The sequence below is a fragment of the Periplaneta americana genome, chromosome 13 (genome assembly GCF_040183065.1).
Source record: "Periplaneta americana isolate PAMFEO1 chromosome 13, P.americana_PAMFEO1_priV1, whole genome shotgun sequence".
In the NCBI taxonomy this organism is placed as follows: Eukaryota; Metazoa; Arthropoda; class Insecta; order Blattodea; family Blattidae; genus Periplaneta; species Periplaneta americana.
The window spans coordinates 96458551-96480072 of record NC_091129.1 but is presented as its reverse complement, the minus strand read 5'-3'; the positions used below and the strand labels follow the sequence as shown (position 1 = coordinate 96480072).

The following is a 21522-nucleotide window of genomic DNA, read 5'->3' as shown; positions in this document are numbered from 1 at the left end:
CAAGTGGACCAATAACTCCTCTAAATCATTATAGTTTACATTTTTCATGTTTGTGGCAGTAAACCTATGATCAGTTACGGACTTATTAGAGAGTTTTCGCACTCTCTTCGCCCGCTATACGGCTAACGCCATTTCGATGTCAGTAGTGACGTATTTGGTGACGTATGTTCACGTTCGTAAAACTTCGGAAAGAATCGTAAGGGATCGGTAAACGAACTGCTTTAACGTAAGGCTCTATTATACGATATTTCCCACTCCGTTAAACATTTATCATGTCGTAGCCCATATGATTGTCAATCAATCGTGTTGTAGTTTTTTTCTAATTTATATCTTAATGTTTAAGGAAAGCATAGAAAAAAATCTAAACAAAATTTTATTTTGAAAAGTGAGAAAAAAATAGAAACTTAGATGTGATCTGTTCAGAATAGACATTTACACCTTCAAAAGTTGGTAAGCGACAAACTTTTTTATTTTTCAAGATAGATAGGGATCAAAGCGAGAGAAATGTTGAGAAAGAATGGCTTTCAAAAGTGGCCCCTACACTGTCTCTCCGTACTAAAGATCCAGCTCTTGCGTATAAGCTTCTTCCCGTCTCACGGCTCTACAGTCTGATAAGTGATTTTTCACGTAACTAGTGAATTACTTTTTTTTAATAGAAGGACTAAGATATAGTCACGAAATTTAACATGCTTAATTGTGCAATCCATAGAGTATGTTATTGTGATTTGATGAACTTTGTTGGGGGTGTTCTGTACCTCGAACATGAAGGTGTCCACTTCCTCTCTGAGCTCCGTGTCTGTGAGTTTAACTCCGCCAAGTGATGCTTCTAGGAGGAGGTCCAAGAATGCCTTTCTTTTCTTCTTACCTGGAATGAGTGTAAATTCTATTAACAGACTTTTCAAGTTAATATTATTTCACAAATAAATGTAATTCGTTAGCATTTACTCTGCATATCATTCTCTAATAATGAACCTGGAAACAACTTTTAATGTTTTCACATGTAATCCTAAAACTTTGTCGTTTTCAGTAAATGGATAACTAAATAAAGCAGTTCTTTTCTGTTTTTCTTCTTCTCTTTCTTTGGCATACTATTTTTATTTATAAATAAACGGTGTCACACAAATTCCATATGTAGTCTACTCCTATAATTTTTACACAGTAACTGAAATTACCGAAGTCTTGCTTTCAATGATTCATTTAAACAAATAATCGCTGCCAGATAAATGCCATAATTTTATCAGGGTAAATTCTAACAATGTGCTGAAATGTTCACTTATGATTTAATGTGACCGCTTGGAAATTTCTAAATAGAATTCTTTGCATTATCACTGTTTTTTTTTCTCATGGAGTTTGTTGAAATAAAGTAGTGAAATTGCGTAAAATTATTGAGGTACTAGAACGTAAAATGCAAGAGTATCGAAATAAACTATATATCAAATAATGTGTTACGCTTATTACCTATGACTTCGTCTTCGCTTCCTGAATATCCTTGCATCTTATCCCCGTTGCCAAGAAGCTGTGTCTTCCGTTCTTGGATCACCTGAAATACAAGTAAAATAAGTATTAAATATCGTTTGCATATACGGAAAGATTCATGTTCCATAGTCAGGAATTGTTGCTTTAAGTCAATTTATCAATATCCTCTAGGATCCATCTTATGATGACCCTGTAAGAACACCTTGCATATTAACCTTGGGACAACTGGACAACCTATGACGTCGGAGCGCGTTTCCCCTCTCGGAGCAGAGTTAGTAGAGCACGTGAGGGAGGGTACTGTTGTGTCTCCGCTATTTAAACATCTCCATCCCTTCCACTGCCACTCCTCCTACTTTGCTCTTATAGGTATGGTACTCCTCTCAAGGAGCTCGAGAGCAGAGACATGTAACGTCACAGAGCCAGCAGTTGGAAATGCTTGATCTATCGTCTCGTGTAGATCCTTTTTACTCCACATTAGACAATTGTGCCTACTCCTCTTCCCATTAATATTGAAGACTTGTTTCATCCAATAGGAACACCATATTGGCAAAACTAACTTCTTGTGTAATTTGGGTGAGCAATTTTGCGCGGGGCTACTTTCCTTCAGTCATGAGGAGTGAGTCTTGGAGCGTGATTTTCTAAAGCAGTTGTAGTTTGTAGGCATAGTTGTTATACCCTCCATTGCGTTTGAAATTTTCTGTACAAATCTCTGGCACACTAAATCTCCTGACCTTACTTCATTGGTTTTCTTGTTTTGGGGACTTGTCAGACATTATATACAAAGTAAATATCAATGGTGACCTCTAAGACACAACAATGAGAAAAGGAAAACGTGTTGCGCTTTTATTTTTTGAATAATTCCACTAATTCAAGACATGTTGAAACTACTAAGAGCATAAAAACTAGATGGTCGAGCCTAAGTGTAGGATATTTATTTTTAAATACCTACCGGTAAATGCAATGAAGACAGAACTACATTTGTTTCTTTTGGACTATGTATGAAGGATTTTCAAAATTACAATAATTAAGATTGAATCAGAAGATTTTGAATAAAATAACTAAGATACGTCAAATTTTGTATTTAGAGAGGAATATTTTATGGAAACAATATTTTTTAGACTCTTGTACGAGTTATGATGTCATCGAGAACAATTTCGAATGGCACCCGTTGTTTTTTAATATCATCCGAAAGAGCATATTTTTACATTTACGTTCAGCGAAGTTCTCACTCTTTAATTTAATTCGGCGTCTCTGTGAATTTCTTATTTTTGTGAATAGCACATCACAGTATAACTTTGCTGGCTTTTACACAAGTGAATATTTTTAGTGATTGAATTGTTTTCTCTCAGTTTATGCATTAAATTGAATTTATTTAATTACATATGAGGAATGTTTCTCATTTACAATCTGTCAATGGTTGTGGTGTAGAGGACTCCAGGTCTCGTAACAAAGACATTGCTCTTCAGGTATCCCCATAGAAAGATCAGGAGACCTTGCAGGTCATTCTGTCTCATTGTTCCTATCCATATGAGAAACAGGTAGCCGATTTGAACGAGTTTTCTTAAAAAATCTTCATAGCTTTTATTCCGTATGATTTCAGTAACCAAATAATATAACCAAAATCATCATAATCAGGATTTCAATTCTCTTACGAACACATTTTATGATTTCTTCAGTAAAAATGTTCGAATAATATAAGGACTAACTAAATATATCAACAATAAAATTTTTACCATTGTAACCATGGTCATGGTGCTTCGGTATAAAACAAAGGAAGTTTTGCACATGAATAAAAAACATATTTTGCATCTGATATTTTATTGATTATTTTACGACGATTTATCAACTGGTATGGTTATGTAGCGTCTGAATGGATGAAGGTGATAATGGCAGCGAAATGAGTCCAGGGGACAGCGCCGAAAGTTACGCGGCATTGGTCTTAATGAGGTGAGTTAAAACCCAGGAGAAACATAAACCATGTAACTTGTCCCAATCAGGATTTCAACCCGAGTGCGCTCGTTTCGTCGTCAGACATTCTAACCATTAGGCCCTACTCCACAGTGGTGAACTTGAGATGATCTTAAAAAAGTAGGCTATAAGGTCTCATTTGAAATGAATGTTCTCAATTACATCATGACTTGCTCACCAGTCAAAAAAATGTCCTGTTTTGGTAGAAAATATGTCTTTCAAAACACAAGGTTTGACGTAGCTGAGCTTTGTGCAAAATCGTTTTATTCAATTTTAATTAAAATTGTGCGTAATTTTTAAACCTCTGTATATGAAGAGTGGAAAGTAAAATATCACAGTAGTCGTTACAGTCTTGAAATAATATGATCTTTGAAAAACAGCCTCACTACTTTCCTTGCGATGTTAGGTTTTGACCTAACTCAAGCCTGGGGGATTTATACGTTAACTTGAGCGATCTTCAGATAGCAGTTTCCTTCTACTCCCGCAATTGTGTTCATCGTGGACATAAGAATCGATCAGTGGCGTCCAATGTGTAAACTACAGTAAATGTAGTATTTATGTACATAGGCTATGTAGGCAAAGCACGTTTTGCACTCATTGTGAATGGCACGTTACGTTTATCGTTTCTATCCACCTGTCCGCAGCTGGTTTCTCTGCGAGCGCGCTCGCGCTGAGAGGCTTACCCCAGCCCAGATGTTGACTTGCCTTGCTGGTGAAGCCGTGCAGCATTCTAAGACACCGATCATGGCGTCTTCCCCGTGCAGACAACTTGAATAAAAACTCGTTGTGCAGCCAGGGACGTTGCATGCGCTCAACCAAAACCTCACTCATTCTGAAACAGTAGAAAGTAAAATATTCACATATTCGTGACTTACAGTGAAGATGGTAATTATATTCTGTATGTGTTTGTAATGTGTTTGATCAATGGAAGTCGGAGAAGCGAAATAAGTTGAAAATTTATGAGGCTTGAACGAATATCTATCTATTCTGTTAGTCCCCCTTAAGGGTAGGGCACAGACCGGGACTGTCCTCGCACTGTACTACCCGGAATGAAATGGTGTGCATGTTCTTAGGCCCCCCGTACTATAGGTTCCTCTGCGCGCAGGCACCGAACTTCCCAAAGCCTATATGATCCCTTACATTTCTGCAGAGGCTTCACCGCGGTCTCTCAACCCCTATCCCACGAGTTACCATGAACCCACTGGAGAGCTCACGGTGCATAGCACTACTACCAACAACGAACGACCACATATCCAAGACTCTACATCGGAGCAATCCCGAAACCTTTCTTTCTAGAAACGGAGATGATGATGATGATGATGATGATGATGATGATGATGATGATGATGAGGAAGAGGAGGAGGAGGAGGAGGAGGATAGAGTGGAAGTGTAACTATGATGGCGAAATGAATCCGAGGTCCAACGCCAAAAGTTACCCAGCAATTTTACTTCGATGGTTCAGGAAAAACCCCGGAAAAATCTCAAACAGGTAACTTGTCCCAACCAGGATTTGAACCCGGACCCGCTTGGTCAGACGTGCTAACTGTTACTCCAAAGCGGTGAACATTGAATGAATATCACAAGATTTAACAATTCGGCATAGATATTAAAATAAAATTGTAATAAACTCCCCCAAATAGATATGATTAATTTTCCAGTGTTACTAACATCAGCTTTTTCATTTAATGAAGAAAATTACAACGAACAAACTTTTTTTTATCAATCTCCAATTCTTCCATTCAGCTGCTAAAATAGTTAATAAATTCAGTTTCTCAGAGTATATTTCGTCGGCTGCTACACTGAGACAATTTTTAACAAACTCGACCCTCACATAAGCCCTCCATATTTATTAAAATTGTATATGAAATTCTTTAAGTAACACCCCAGATCACATATAGATTGCTCATTCCTATGTTAAAATCGGTTGCACTTTGAAGAGAACAACCGCCAGGATCGCCACCCGTCCGCCGTAAACAAACACGAGATGGCAGTACAGTCGCTAATGCAATTCAAATGGGAGTTATGACGTGACTCCTTATGTAACAACTAGATGGCAGCATAGTAAACCTGATAAAAGTTGTTACCGTCAAAGCCTATAACGCAGAGTAATCTGGGTATGATCTAGGGCAGGGGTCGTCAACACAGAGCACGCTGGGGCTAGCCTCTCTTACCTGCGGAAAACGCAGTGCACTATAGTGCTCTCGTAGCTGCTAGCGGGTATGCTCTCTATCTCTCCCTGTTGCACGACGGTGCGCACGGGACGGCACCGCGTACCCATTGCATATTTCAGCGAGTGCTGACGACCACTGATCTAGTTAATATGTTTTCAATATTTACTTAGGGAAGCTTAGCATACCACTTATGTTTTAGCTCTTTTAGCTTCGTTATTCGCGTTTTTTTTTAAGTTATGATAATTATTAGTCCATTACTGTAGCATATTCATACGGGTAGCCTATAATGTTCTCTTACATTGAAATTTGTTATAGATTTGTATATCATATATTTTGGGTTGTGGTGTCCTATCTGAAAACAAATTTACTGTAGTTCTTATATCTTGTGGAAACTTTAGCCCAATCAGCTTTCCATGGTGAGCCTGCCTTATGCAATCCGTCACTGGACAATACTTACCTTACTGTCTACTCATATCGGACTAAAAAATTGTGGGGATTGGAGTGGGGATTTAAGCGCTTAGTTAGTAGGTAATGACTCATTGGACATATTAATTTCCAGAGCTGTCTTAAATCTCGCTCGTGATATCTGCAATTTTGTGAATGACACATGGATTTCTACCAGTCAGTGTAATACTTACTCGTATACCGCCTTGACATATTCAGTTTCGACGTCGTCCTGCGCGAATACCGGCGTGCCCATGGCGGTCTCTGCAAAATAAGACACGCAATTAGGAGCAGATGCAGGATCCACAGTTCGGTACCAATGAAGTTCCTTCTTTTCATTAAATTGAACGATTCACGGATCTGTTGCCATTCAACTCGGCCTTCATCAGACATAAATTATTTCATGAACAAACAAGGAGCATGTAGGTCTTCCCTCGTTGAATTAGTTGTAACAGCAATCATGCTGCGCATGATTAGGTTGTCTCTGGAGCAGTTGTTAGCGCGCTTTCAAACGGAGACCTCCGATTATCTCCGATTGATACTGCGCAGGTTGTATATGTGCTGTGGCACAGACATACACTTTCCGCTAAGAATTCCTTTATTCGGATCATGTAACGGGTTTCTACTAAAAGCCCTGAAGATTTAAACCAATAAATAGAAGAGATCGAGGTAGACCAAGAGAAAAGTGGCTTATGAACAGGAACAGGATATCAGTTCTATGCCGTGAAAGTTGTTGTCGATGATGATGTTGATGATGATGATGATGATGATGAACAAGTAATCATTGTCAGGACGATCACTACTTTCCCAGAACACACTCTGCCAAATCGCGAGCTAGACTGAATAGTTTCGTAAAAACAGAGTCCGTAAGAAATCGCTTAGCCTGTTCTTGAAAACAGTTAATTCTGCAGCCCCTAATCTTTTGAGGTAGAGAATTCCATTTCACGGGGGCTAAGACAGTAAAAGGAGATGAATAGTGCAGGGTGCGAATTAAGATTTCTGATGAGAGGTGGATAAAATCCTAGATAGAAAAACGTTGGGAGTGAGTATATTAAAGTAATGAATAAACTCACCTCTGTATCACAACTGGATCACATTGTTTTATAATTGTTTAGTTGAATAAGTTAATTATATCCATGAGCAAATTTAAGATCAGATGTGTAATTCCTAAGTTATTGATTGTTGTCAGTTTTTCGGTGATTATAATACATCACTATTATATTCTTTGCTTACTTTATACGTATTCATAGAGTATATTCGTATTAAAACAATTATATTTTGTGAGGGGCATATAAGTTATCCCTGGCAGGGATGTTAATATGAATTTATGAGAGAGGGATATCTTTCCAATAGGGGGAAATCTCCCCCGTTAATTCGCATCCTGGAATAGTGAGATGTTCTGTTATGAGGAAATGCTAGAATTTGGTTCTCCTGGGACCTGTGACCTATGGGTTATATATTTTCTTTGTTATTCGTTTATGCACAATCTAATAACGCTATTGTTGCGTTATCCCATTGCATATAGAACATGTGAAATATTTTACAGCGTTTGCAGTTGCTTAAAAATTTTGCAAGTTAATGACGGAATACTCGTAGTTATACTTCATTATGTATTGAATATGTTCTGAGGGAATTACAAAGAATAGCATTGTTAAACGTGCATGTCTTGTGTGTGTTTCACTCGTAATTTAGACTTATTTTCTGTCTATTGATAAGTGCTAATACTGGTTAAACTCACCGCAGATGATGTCCAGAGCACACCGCGTGATGTAGGGGTACACATCGAAGCCCTGGGATCCGACCTCCTTCTGAAGTTTGTCCACCAGAATCTCGCTCTTCTCCGCGAACACTTCCACAAAGCTGTCCAGAATCTTGAAGTGGAAAGTGGGGGTGATCATCTTGCGGTGTGTGTGCCATTTCTGACCTGCATATCACGTGAGTTGCGTTGCAGTTACTTCTATTGGTAATATGGACAATAAAAATGACAAAAGAAATGTTTTGAATAGAGAAAAATAATTAAAGTTCATTCAGAAGTCACTTCAAATTTTAAATCGTTGGTGACCAATTCAGTTGCTCTTATATAGCACTGTGTGCAATTTACGAATAAAAAAGAGCAACGTTGGCATTGCAAGAACTGGGGCGATCAGCTCTGGCATACTGCTCGTGTGCAGCGAAGAGTGCTCTTCCACAAAGGTAATGAGTTGGTCATCACTTCTTTAAAGTTTTATTAGTATTATTTTGACGTAGGGAAAAAACATCACTGTGTTGGGCACACTATATTTTTTCATTTGTTAGGTACTTTTTCTAATCTCCAAAGTTACCACTCTGTTTATTAAAACATTGATGAATTTTTAGTACTCCTACATGAATGTTTAGTTTTTAAGCCATGATTTTATCACTGAATCTTAAGACATTGTTGATCCAAGCTGTTATGAAAGAAATAGGAGTCTTTCTCAATGTCTAAGAAAATTTAAAACATGTTAGGGTAGTGAATGAGGAAAATTTCATTTTCTACAATTTTTAACGTACCGGTAAGGTAAGTGATTATTGTACACTTCACATCCTGCTATAAGTATTCTTGTGTATAAATTGCGTTATGATGTACTGGAATGGTTTTTGAGTTATTCAAATTTAAAAAAGTTGTGTATGTTAAAAATCCATTTCCTCTTACAAACTTAAGTGTAATGAATGACATTTGTTTACAACATAATTGATATGTTAGGAAATAACTAAATATTCAGAATTTTAAATAAGCGACTTCAAAATTTAAATTTTTAATGGCACTAAATAATTATTATTTCTGTAATTTTGCAAGTATTTAGTTTATAAAAAATGCTATTTACTGTGTTTCCTTAAACGCATTATATAGAACATACAATAAAACTTCATGTTTCTAGCATTTTAAAATATTCTTTACTCTTATAACATGTCGGAAAGTGCTGAAAAAGTGTGAAGGAACAACTTGTAAAGTTTGCACTGTATTCAAATTCAAGGATGCAGAAAATTAACTATTACGTACTTTTTATGCATCCAAGTGCCATAGAGTACTGCCAATTTTCTATACTGGGTGTTCATTTCAAATGTGTTATGACGTCACTGTTGATGAGTCAGCGATTTGAAGCGAGTTTCAACTTTTATGTCGGAGAAGTTGCCTATTATTCAAGGCGTTCAATCTGAACTTGAGAACGTGTACGGTATAACTTGAACGTCGTAGCAACAGATGGCGGTCTGTACGGTCTGTGTGCTACCATAACCTCTTTCGAACTGTGTTTTGCGAGGCCAAGTCGTACGCAGGGTATTTGTTATCATCGTTTGCGTACGGCAACATTCCACAACACAAATAAAATGCTCCGTGTCCATGTTGACCGTCGAAATTAATATCAACAAATACGTAAGTAATCGTCTTAACCCTCTCCCCATATCTCGATAGTAAGAAAAAACTCACCTCAGTACAAGTTTCGAAACAGTTCACATTCCTGCCACTACCGGCGTCACCGTACGTATCGGTAAGTACTCTTCAGAATGAACGCCGTACTTGCTAGGCAACTTCTCTGGCACGTAGGTAATACACCTCTGCAGGAAGTGTAGGAAGATTGAATTCTCTATGCTCATCGACTAGCCACATGACGGCATACAGCGAGCCATGACACACTTTGAACTGAACACCCAGTATATAAATAAGAAATTGCTGATTCATTTTGTTTACAAAACAAAAGGAACATGTGATTTTTTTACTCAAAATGACGAAAATTTCACATGTCTCCTCTCTTAACAATTTAAGATGAGATCCATGTTCCACTCGTAATTATGGAGATTGAATTAGGTTTGAGGAAACTGATTCTCTTGGTAAGAAGAAGAAATCTGTAAGGTAGTACAGTTGTGATAAAAGTTGAAACGGATTAAATATGCTGTGAAATCATTAATTATAAAAATATGAATCCATTTTCAAAATTCAAACTATGCAGTTTTATGCACCACCAAATCAGCTGTAATAACTTGAGCTCGAAAATATATGCCATAATAAAATAATGTTATTATAAAAATATAATGCATTTATCAAAAAGTCAAACTAGGCATGTAGTTCATTCACTCTGTTTGCTGTATCAGATTTTAAGTAATTCCACACCCATTTACCTAGTTCCTCGCTTCACACTTTTAGCATCCCACCACAACCGTGATACACGTTCACAGCATAACCATGTTCTATCAATTATATTCCATCAAACATCTCTCTACTCTGCTTCCTTCACAATACACACAGCTTATTCCTGGAATTCCTTGTCACAGGAAATCAGGAGCAGTCGGAGTCTAAAATCTTTTAAGTACACACTACTTAGAAATGTTTTTAATGAACAGAACTAGACTCTTGCGGAAGTTTCTAAGTAGTCTTAAATGACCAAGTTGCTATATTTTTCTCCTCTCTCTCTTTTTCTTTTTTTTTTCTCTTTTCTTTTTTTTATTATCTTGATATATTTCTTAATCATTTGTGTTTGTATGCCATTTAGTACGAATTTGCTAATCAACATTTTATGTCTTGTAACTCACATGTATTCTCCTATTAGTATATTAACTGTGTAATATATCTCAAGTGAATTAATCGTCGTATTTATCTCGGGCATTTTAGGTATTATAAATTGTGTGTTTGTGTGTGTGTGTGTGTATTCCCCTTTATGTTATGTAACTGATTTTGATTATGTGTAATTTTCTACTTTATTTTATATATTACATAACCGATCTTGACTATTTGTAATTTTATATTATGTAACTGATCTTTTCTATTGTAATTTTCTACTATATTTTATGTAATTTCTAAGGTATTTTCTTTTGTGTTGTTTTGTAATCAAATTTTGTATTTCATGTATATTATTGAAACCTGGTTGAGTGGAAGAGAAGGCCTCATGGCCTTAACTCTGCCAGGCAAAATAAACCTACTACTACTACTACTACTACTACTACTACTACTACTACTACTACTACTACTACTACTACTATATACTATATAAAATCAGGTTTAATAGACTTACTGTAAATGTTGATTTGAAGATAATTAACATTTTAGTGCTCGCGCTTATAATAATCCCATTATAGTTCGCGTGGGCTACTATTGTAGCCCATTACAATTTTGGTCTCTATCGTAATCTGTTATAATTTGTTAATCACATTCAGCCAACCACTGAAGAATTTGTCTGCCAGTCACAAATTAATTTATTTTAATGACTCTAGCAATATTTAAGAAATTAAAGCATGAAATTTATGAGAAGTTGCTTAGGAAATAAAGTTATGGGTTTACTCGAGTGGGCTACAACTGCAGCCCAAGGAAAAATAATCACTCTCACTCTGAACATCAAACTATAATAGCACTTATGCGGTGTTACAAATGTCCAGGAAAGGTATACGAAAGGAAAATGTCGCCTCTTGATTCGCAAAGACGTCATAGCACTACAAAAAAGGAGTGGGCTACAATAGTAGAAATTTACGACCAATGGAGGAAAATATAGAAATGTATGAAATTCCTGGCCTAAATGGTTAAATAGAAAACTATGCACCTAAAAGTTATAACTAATGACATCTTATCGCTCTGGAAAAATTACGTCAATTTAAGGCTGTAACTTTATGTATATTTTTGCAGCTTTAATATTGGCAAATTTATAATAATTTATCCATGTGTTCACACACAAGTCCTCCTAAATGCGGCCGTGTCATGCTGCTGGTCACTCTCTCGCATCTTGTGCATTCAGTTTTATCCTAGATCATATATATCCAGACAGCTCGGCCTTATAGGCACTGACGGTAACAACTTTTGTCAGATTTACTATGCTGCCATCTAGTTATCACTTAAGGAATCACGTCATAATTTCCATTTGAATTGCATTAGCGACTGTAGTGCCATCTCATATTCGTTTACGGCGGACGGATGGCGATCCTGGCGGTTGTTATTTTCAAAGTGCTGCCGATTTTAACAAAGGGATGAGCTATCTGTTACCCTAGATCATAATTATATACCCAGATAGGTCGGCCTAATAGGCTTTGAGATTAACAACTTTTGTCAGGTTTACTACGCTGCCATCTAGTTGTTACATAAGGATTCACGTCATATTCCCATTTGAATTGCATTAACGACTGTACTGCTATCTCGTGTTCGTTTACAGCGGACGGGTGGCGATCCTGCCGGTTGTTTTCTTCAAAGTGCTGCCGATTTTAACATAGCGATGAGTTATGTGTTACAGATATGATCTAGCTGTTACATATATGATCTAGGGTTTTATTAAATCGAGAGTGGTATTACCTGTGGAAGTGAGAAGGCCAGTGCCAATCCAGGGATGCATAAATTCGTACGCAAAGGACTTCTGCAAGTGCCTGCTGCTACTCATAATCACCTGTAACAAGTTGCACTCTTAAGTAACCGTGGCTAATAAAAAATACGGTAATCAAGGTTAAAGGCTGTCCGATCTCAAACATTGTTCTCCCATCTTCATAAGAATTTTTAAGTGTTTTCCAATTAACATTTGAATATATAATTTACTCACATCGTATCACACATGTGTTTTATTTATTCCCGAAGAATTTATTGCATACGGTTACTAATAATTATAAACAGAAACAGTAAAGGAAGATTTGTAGCCTAATATTATTTCGTAACATGAATTAAATAATAAAAAATGGAGTAGGAACCTCATTTATAATGTTATACAATTATTACTAGGGCTCGGAGTTTGAGAACCTAAAAGTTAAAAATGACAGAGAGTATATATAATTAGTTTTGTGTTAGAATATGTAAGGTAAGCGTTTGGTTTACACTTCTTTGGAATCTAAAGAGTCTTTGCTCAACACACGGTATTTGAAATGAAAAGAATTGTCTTTTGTGTAAACTGTGCCACAGATTTTGTTACCTGTGGGGAGGTAATTGTAATCTTCCTTCTGTTTACGTTTATTGTCGAAAATTGTGAATAGATCTCAGAGTCAATGTTCACCAGACGTAGCAAAGTACCTAGTGAAAACGAGGATTCTACCTGAGAAAGAGGGAATGTTTACTTTGCTTGAACTATACTACGTTGCAATACTAACTTTTAGATCTTCAAAATCCGAGCCCTAATTATTACATTATAAACTTGCGTCATAATATACTATTATTATATACAGATAAAGCAAGTCATGTGCTAAAAAGGATAAATGTTCATCTTCCCTCTTGCTTAAAAAAGTCCCTTGTGCAGACGCTTGTATTTCCCTATTTTGACTATGCTGACATTTTACTGACTGATCTTTCCAGCGACAACAAAACGAAACTTCAACGTGCTCATAATTTGTGCGTACGTTTTGTATGCAATGTTCGTAAATATGATCATATTACTCCATCCCTGGAAACAATAGGTTGGCTTAAACTAGATAAGAAAAGAAATTTACATTCACTTCTCCTTCTCTTCGAAATCTTGAACTCTTCTATTCCTTCGTGCCTGTCGTCTCGCTTCACTTACCTTTTTTTCCCACCACAATCTGAACACGCGCCCTCGCCATGAAACAATACTAACAATACCATCCCATCGCACCTCATCATACTCATCCTATTTCACAATAGCCCTGCCAACACTCTGGAATTCGTTACCTGCTAGCATCAGGGACTGTCGAAATAAAATTGAATTCAAACGCAAACTTACTAGGCACTTGATTAGTAATTGAGACTCGTTCAGACATGGTTTCTTGTAAATAATTCTCTTAATTTATCACAAAATATTTCAATATCCGGTAATTTCATCACTATATTATTTTGTTATTGTAGGTTTAATTTGTAATTCAGTAAATACAAAAATATTCTTTGTTCTTAACTTCTATGATAAAATGTCTAGCTTTCGTTAATCAGGTAATCTTGTCGTACTTTAATTTTTATTGTAATTTTAATTGTAAATTTAATATTAATTGTAATTTTATTGTTCATATTATAGTTGTAATCCCCTGGTAGAGGGGCAGAGAAGGCCTGACGGCCTTATCTCTACCAGGTTAAATAAATAAATACTACTAATAAGATGGTTAAAGTGCATTAAAAAGTATAACTAAATTATTAAGCGTCATAAAGATGGATAAGACGTGATTTATTAGACAGCAACAGATGTACAAATATCTACAGTTCATATTATGACTTACAATGTTTGCTAGATTAATAGAATATAGGCCTAATTACTGGAGTGCAAGGTGCATGTGTAGGCAAATTAAGGGTAGAATAAAATGGCGTTGTCTTTAACGTCTTGACCCTCTTCCAAAATAAAAAATTATTGCAGAATACTTACTTCTAAGTGTTCTGGTTCTATGATGTTGATCTCTGCGTAACCACCCATCCAGGAACGAAACAGTGGCTTATACTTGTTGATAATTTTGTCGGCCACTTTGAACACGTCTGAAATTACACAAGAAATGTACGGGTAATTAAAATTCATAATCCTTACTTAATTCTGCCTTTTAAGGAATCGGAAGTTCATTGCCGCCCTCACATAAGCCCGCCTGAGCAAGATTAATCCAGTCTCTACAATCATGAGGGAGTTCCCGTGTTCGATTCCTGGTGAGAACAAAAGAATTTTTCCTTAAAAGAAAATGTTCATTATTATTATTATTATTATTATTATTATTATTATTATCATTATTATCATCATTATCATCATCATTCTATTAGGTTAAAGAGCTTCTGGCTACAGTTCATGAGGTTCCGAATTCGAGTCTCAGTATCTATCCTCCCTCGTAATTCCCTGTACAGCTGTCAAAAAAAAAAAAAAGTGGCCGCACTCGTGAACAGCGAATATTTTCAAAGTCCACTTCGGGTCGCGGCGATGTTACACGATGCATGTGCTTGTACAAGCAGTTGCGGAACTATGAAAGTGTTCCATATCTGCTCCTCTCAGACCAGCGGTAGAGTGCTTGCTTAATGATTCAAAGGTTCTGGGTTCGCGCCTGCTTCAAGTTTTCATTTTATTTTTTAATCGTTCTTTAGCGATGTAAATGATATTCAAATTATCATTTATATCCAGTTATCGTTCTTGATGGATATCACGTTATTTATATTTTGTTATCGTTCTTTAGAGATATGAATAAAATTCAAGTCATCATTTGTATTCTGTTATCGTTTTATAACGATATGAATAATAATTATTACTATTGTAGCTACAGTATCTTCAATGGCGGTTAGCCCTATTTTACATGTGTATGTTAGGGCTATAGTTTTATACACAAAAAAGATAAGCATAAAGAGAAATGGAAAACAAAATTAAATTAGCTTCAGCGATGCAAACAAAACATAAACAATCCGTAAATTAGGCATTGCGATTGCAAAAAAAAAAAATCAGTTATCAATTTGAAACATACAAAAACATTAACAACACACATACGTAACACTTCTATAACACAAATATGCAGCTTTCCGTACCATACATCATAAATTAATACACAATAGTCACACAAACACAATCAAACTATAATTACGACATTGCGACGACATCAAGCATCCCATAACTGACTCACATACATAACAAATCAAGCATCCGTTGCAACACATACACTTCAACATAGTAACCACACTTTTAAAAGTTACAAATTTGGCTCCAAGAAGAATAAATAGGACACTGTTACTAATTACTATTCTTCTACAATTTCTTAAATACATCTGTAATAAATCTGTGAAATTCCGATATGAATAATATTCACGTTTTTTATATTGTTATCGTTCTTTAGCGATATAAATAATATTCAAATTATCATTTATATTGTTTTCCTTCATTAGCATTATAAAATAATATTCAAGTTATTTATATTGTTATTGTTCTTTCGCAATATAAATCATCTGTATTTTATGTAAGTAATTATTATAACACAAATAAACATCTTTCTTTGTAAAATAGGTTATTTTATTTAGATAATTAAATACGTATTATATAATATCTTATATTAATTAAACAAACCGATATTTATAATTTATATTGTGTTATCGCTCTTTAGTGATACTGTATAAATAATATTCAAGTTATTTATATTGTAATAGTTCTTTAGCGATATAACTAACATAAATTTAATATTAGGTTTGGAAAAATCCAGTTGCATAATACTGGTATTAGTTTTTCTTTTTGTATTATTACATTATACTATCTTGAACCACAATAAAATGAAAAGGAGTAACGAGGAATTGAACCTGAGATGTTGACATCTAAATTCCGACGTTCTTCCGCTGAGCTACGAGGGCAAAAGTGTGGAAACATTCTCGGAAAAATTGGCCCAATCACACTCTAAGATTTTCTGATGATTCTTAGAAGCTAGTCCAGGATGCGGGGGGCAAAGGCTAATTGAGATTTCCCGATCTCTGATAGGGTCAAACATCCTGATAGAATTAATATTTAACCCTTGCCGTGACTTTCGGTGAAGTCCGGAGGGCCCAATTAGTCAAATCCACTCTCCTCATCTCCACGCTTGGGTCCCCTGGAATTTAATAAGATGCGAAAGAGATAGTGGTGTGGGGAAAGCAACGGGATGTTACCGCATTTAGGCCTATCCTTCCCAAGAAAAACTGCAAACATGAACAAAGAAAGCTTTTAATAGAAGAAGAAGAAGAAGAAGAAGAAGAAGAAGAAGAAGAAGAAGAAGGATCTTCTGCGGACCTCTGGAAAAAGAACTAAGGAAGAGACTAGTGAAGTGCTTTGTGTGGAGTGTGGCATTGTATGGGGAAGGAACATGGACATTACGACGAAATGAAGAGAAACGAATTGAAGCATTTGAAATGTGGATGTGGAGAAAAACGGTGCGTGTGAAGTGGACAGATAGAATAAGAAATAAAACTGTGTTAGAAAAAGTGAGTGAAGAAAGAATGATGCTGAAACTGATTAGAAAGATAAAAAGTAATTGGTTGGGTCTCTGGTTGAAAAGAATAATAGACGACATTAGGATGTGTGGATCATATGCGGAGACTAAGAGGAAGGCAGAAAATAGGAAAGATTGGAGATTGCTGGGTTTGCAATGAAAGACCTGCCCATGGACAGAACACTTATGCATGTATGTTCAGAATGCCTGGAATATCGTGTCTAAAAACAGTCGCTATTTGCAAAGACTAGTCAATTCCATGCCCACTCGACTGCAAGATGATCGAGATAAGAGGAAGATAGAATAAATATTGAATTGTGGCTTTTTGTTTTGTTTTTTGAACGCTTAATTGTTTGAATGTTTTAAGGCCGACGCCAGTAAATTTGTTTTGTTTATGCCACGAAAGATATTTTTATTGAGAATAAAATCTTTTTTCTTTCCATTTGCAGCCACAATATCATAATGATAAAGTCATGGCATAATATATTAATGAACCTGATGTTAATTACTAAAATAATCGTAAAAGAGAAAGAAGCCATTATGTATAGTTTGTCTCTCTCAAAAACGGAACAAAAAGAACATAAAAAGCACGTGGTTCTAGTCGAACGCAGGACCTCATGAATAAGAGGCCTGAACGCTACCATTATGCTATCGACAACACAGAGAATACTTCAATTATAACTGCAGATATCAGGCAACGTGGTCCAACAACATGTAACATCGCCTGTCTCCGAATTGTAGCGAAGATACCCGAAGGGAACTTTGTTTCAGGAGAGCGGCCACTTTTTCTTTTGACAGCTGTACAGATCTCAAGAATCTCATCTTCGACACCAGGCCAGCTGCCAGACTTTGAAAGTCATCGCACTATTAGGGTACGCAATGGTGGCTAATGTAAGTCTAAGTATGGGATATTTCATGTGAAATCAGACAGCAAAAATCTTACAACTGTGTAATTTCTCGAACAGCTAGCGGTGCAGGAATATTCTTGCTTGCGTCACGCGTACAGAAGCGATTCGTCCGCACAGAATTACCCGATTCGGAACTTGGGCGACGCTAATATAATTTAACAATATTAATTTTTTACAGGAGCACTTCTTTATGCTACACCGAAATTAAAATTGACACAATTTTTGAGAGAGAGAGAGAGGGGGGGGGAGGGGAATATATATATATATATATATATATATATATATATATATATATATATATATATATTCAATTGTTTTCCATGGGAAAGTCAATCAAATATCGATATATCTACTTATGCCCCTGTTAAATATTATTATAAAATAAGGTACAAGCATAGTTATGCAAATCATAGGCCTACTCTCCGCTGTAATATGAACTTTTGTTGAAGTGTCTATCCTAAGTCGTTTCAAGCTGATGACCTTTGAAACTGGTGATTTGTACGAAAATACGATAAATTTAACGCATTAAAACAAGAAAACTAATGGATTTAAACGAGAAGAGACTTCACACAATAAAGTATTTCATACCTCTCTGTACATATATCTTCTTCGAGGAATTACAGATTTGTCAGGTTTTTCACATGGAATGTCCAGTATGATCTGTCTCGGATCAAATCAAACCAAACCATAAAGTTAGACCACATTCGCACACAAACATTTGTATTAGGACTTGATTTTTCTCACCGCTACGCTTGGCCGAGATAATGGGCAAGAGGGTGCCGATGATTGGATAGGACTTTGGCCCTGGCAACAGGTTCACTGTCCGCACGAACTGGGCCCTCTTGCTGTCCCGTAGGAAGAAGTACCAGGTCGCCAGCACGATCAGTGCTGCGACAAGCAGTAAGCCGGCATCCATGCTGCAACACATAAAAGAAGCGTTACGGTAATAGGCGAACTGTGTTATTAACAAAAAAAAAACTCTTATACAGACTTTCAACTATCTTACACAGTAAATATCTCGTTCGTAAGTCGTGTGTAAATTCCTGACTAATAATCACTGTATAAGTCCTGTATAACAATATAACTCTTATAGGACTACAGTACGTCATAATTTCGTCATTATGTTATTACGAAAGTTAACAGAATAATTATTTTTTTTTTATTGTATCCGATAGTCTGTGCTAGGGTTTCGCTCTAAGTAGTGATAGTACAACTGGGCTAGATTGATTACCACGCAATATTTAATCAAATAGTACAGCTACAGCAGTATTATTCTAATTATTCTGTGATCTTTGATTTGTTCTTCTGTGTTTACAAGGCAACCATCAACTTAAAATGATAATCGAGACGAACAGCTGTTAGAGAGGCGGTCATTTTTTCTCTGTAAACAACGCTTAAACAGGGGATTTCGTGTGTGTAAATTAAGCAAAGCAATTCCCATGTATAGTTACACACTTCTTATACATCCATCGTTTATGCATGGTTCATTAATAACGTTTTCTATCCCAAGTCTAGAATCCCTGTATTCAGTAGAACATAAAATAAAACACATGATCAAAATGAAAATAATTTTCTGAAAACATTTATCTGTGTATATGTCAGTAATAGACAGCGAAACTTAGTGTCCTATGAAACAGGTTTGCTGTTCCTTTACTGTAGATACAGGTTTGTTTACTTGCACCTAAGTAGATTCTGGTCAACAGTGGAGAGAGATAAGTAGAGACCACAGATTTTCGAATAATGAATATATTAATTATTGCTAATGAAGGGGAGTCGGTAGGCAAATTAATTAAGCATTTCAGTTTGGACTTAAAGAAGACTATAAGAATTACTTAAGCATGTCAGTAAACTAGGGATTTAGAAAATTGAAAAATGCGAGTTACATGATTCATATTTATTGTTTGTAAATTTAAATGAATTATTAATCCAGTAAATATTGCACAGATAAATGTTGATAATGTTAATACACTCAGAGAAAGAGTTAAAACAATGAGTTACTTGAAGGATATAAAAAGTCCTGATTGGAGTGTAGCATTCCTTACTTTGAAAGGAATAGTTTTGACACAATCATCCAGCACTTCCCATGTTATAGTTGACGTGATTGAGACATTACGAGATCTCATGTTGAATTGCCCTGACTTTGCATCTGCTGTGTTGAAATGTGTCTGGGTTTCTTGAACATCTGTTGATGCAGAAAGGTTTTTCTCGAAGTATATTTTAAATGTTAGTGACCTTAGGCGCAGAATGAAAGAAAAATATATTGTTACTTCTGCTACGCTTTCATTCCACAAATAGAAACAGCAGAGTTACATAACTCATGTAATGCTTTTTTCTCAGTGTTATAAAGTTGTGCTTAATTTTAATATGTAGAAGAAATTGATTTAGGAAACTTTGTCATTATTTTGATACCTAATAATATGTAATATAGGATTAGCATTTTTTTTCACGTAAATATCGCTTTCCAATTTATACGGAATTGTTGCGATTACCTTACAACTAATTAGCGTTAAAACGCGGAATATAATATTTTATCACGATTTTTTTTTTCAAAATTAATGAGAACTTCTGTGGTCTGTAGCTCATGATGTAAGTTACTCATCGACTGCACAAACCAAGTAAACAGCAAACAACTGTGATGACTCCATCTTGGGAACAACTAAAGGACAGTACGACAGGGCACGACCTACGTCGCCTTCAATTGTACATAGTAAAGGGACTCTAGAACACTGTTAATCTGAAATCACTTGTGTCTCTCCCATCGGGCACTAAGTTCCGCTGCCTGTTCATTAAGATACAAAGGAGACATAGAGGTACAGTCACAGAAAGATAAGTAATTGGCCCTCTGATTACTCCGGAGTCAAAGTTCAACAGTACAGTTGTAGTCATATTTCCATAGGAATTTTAAAACATTATTTACACCTTGTATTTACTCTTGGCGATATTTTAACTTTCAAAAAAAAAAAAAATAAAGAACTTGTGCTGTTAAAGTACATCGCTATAGAATAGTACATTATGCAACGAGCCTATAATGATAGTAATTAAGACGCGAGGATGTTTATGAAACGAGCGCAAGCGAGTTTCATAATTTTCATACGAGCGTCTTAATTACCATTATAGGCCAGTTTCATACGACTTTTTATGCTCGACCATATTTCTAACTTGAAATTATTCATAAGTATTCGTGTTATTCTTATGTGACTGGGGAGCGAGCTGACCTTGTGCAATCTCGTAAATTGTGAGATGTGCGCAGACGCGAAAGTATTGATTTTTTCCGGGCAACGAATGTCGACGACCTTGATATAACCTAGAGAGTAAGATAAACATTTGATATAACCTTGAAATTGAATTCGACATTGAAAAACGAGGTGAAAAATTGAATTTATTTGAATATTATCTACAATTAACGCTAATTATTATAGTAACAGAACATAACCTTCTGCGACAGTGTTGGATTTCCAGCCTGCGTGACGTTTTGCTAGTTGTCTTTCGATTGCATATCCGAGAATAATCGAAAACCTGAACTTTAATGAATAGGTGTACTTTAATGAACATGCATTAAAGGACTGCTACCAGGTGTATAATTACTACATTTCGGCATGGTCGAGCATAAAAATAATATAATACTTAAACGTTGGTGTAATCGAATAAAGACTATACATTACTTTCAAGTGTTAATGCCAATTTTACTTTAAAATGCAATAATAGCCTTTGACAGGGTTTCCTTGTCA

The 21522-nt window shown here is 35.9% G+C and overlaps 1 protein-coding gene across 1 annotated transcript in view; it reads right to left on the bottom strand.

The window, feature by feature from the left end:
* Positions 1 to 21522, bottom strand: part of LOC138712137 (cytochrome P450 4C1-like) — a 28619-nt gene that overhangs the window by 4346 nt on the left and 2751 nt on the right. Inside the window, exons 2-9 of the mRNA XM_069843602.1 lie at positions 18539 to 18711; positions 14339 to 14445; positions 12346 to 12436; positions 7798 to 7983; positions 6254 to 6323; positions 4150 to 4276; positions 1459 to 1540; positions 756 to 865 (exon numbers count right to left, since the gene is read on the bottom strand). Of these exons, the coding sequence (XP_069699703.1) occupies positions 756 to 865; positions 1459 to 1540; positions 4150 to 4276; positions 6254 to 6323; positions 7798 to 7983; positions 12346 to 12436; positions 14339 to 14445; positions 18539 to 18710 (945 nt within the window). The 5' untranslated portion in view covers position 18711. The remainder of the gene's footprint in view (positions 1 to 755; positions 866 to 1458; positions 1541 to 4149; positions 4277 to 6253; positions 6324 to 7797; positions 7984 to 12345; positions 12437 to 14338; positions 14446 to 18538; positions 18712 to 21522) is intronic.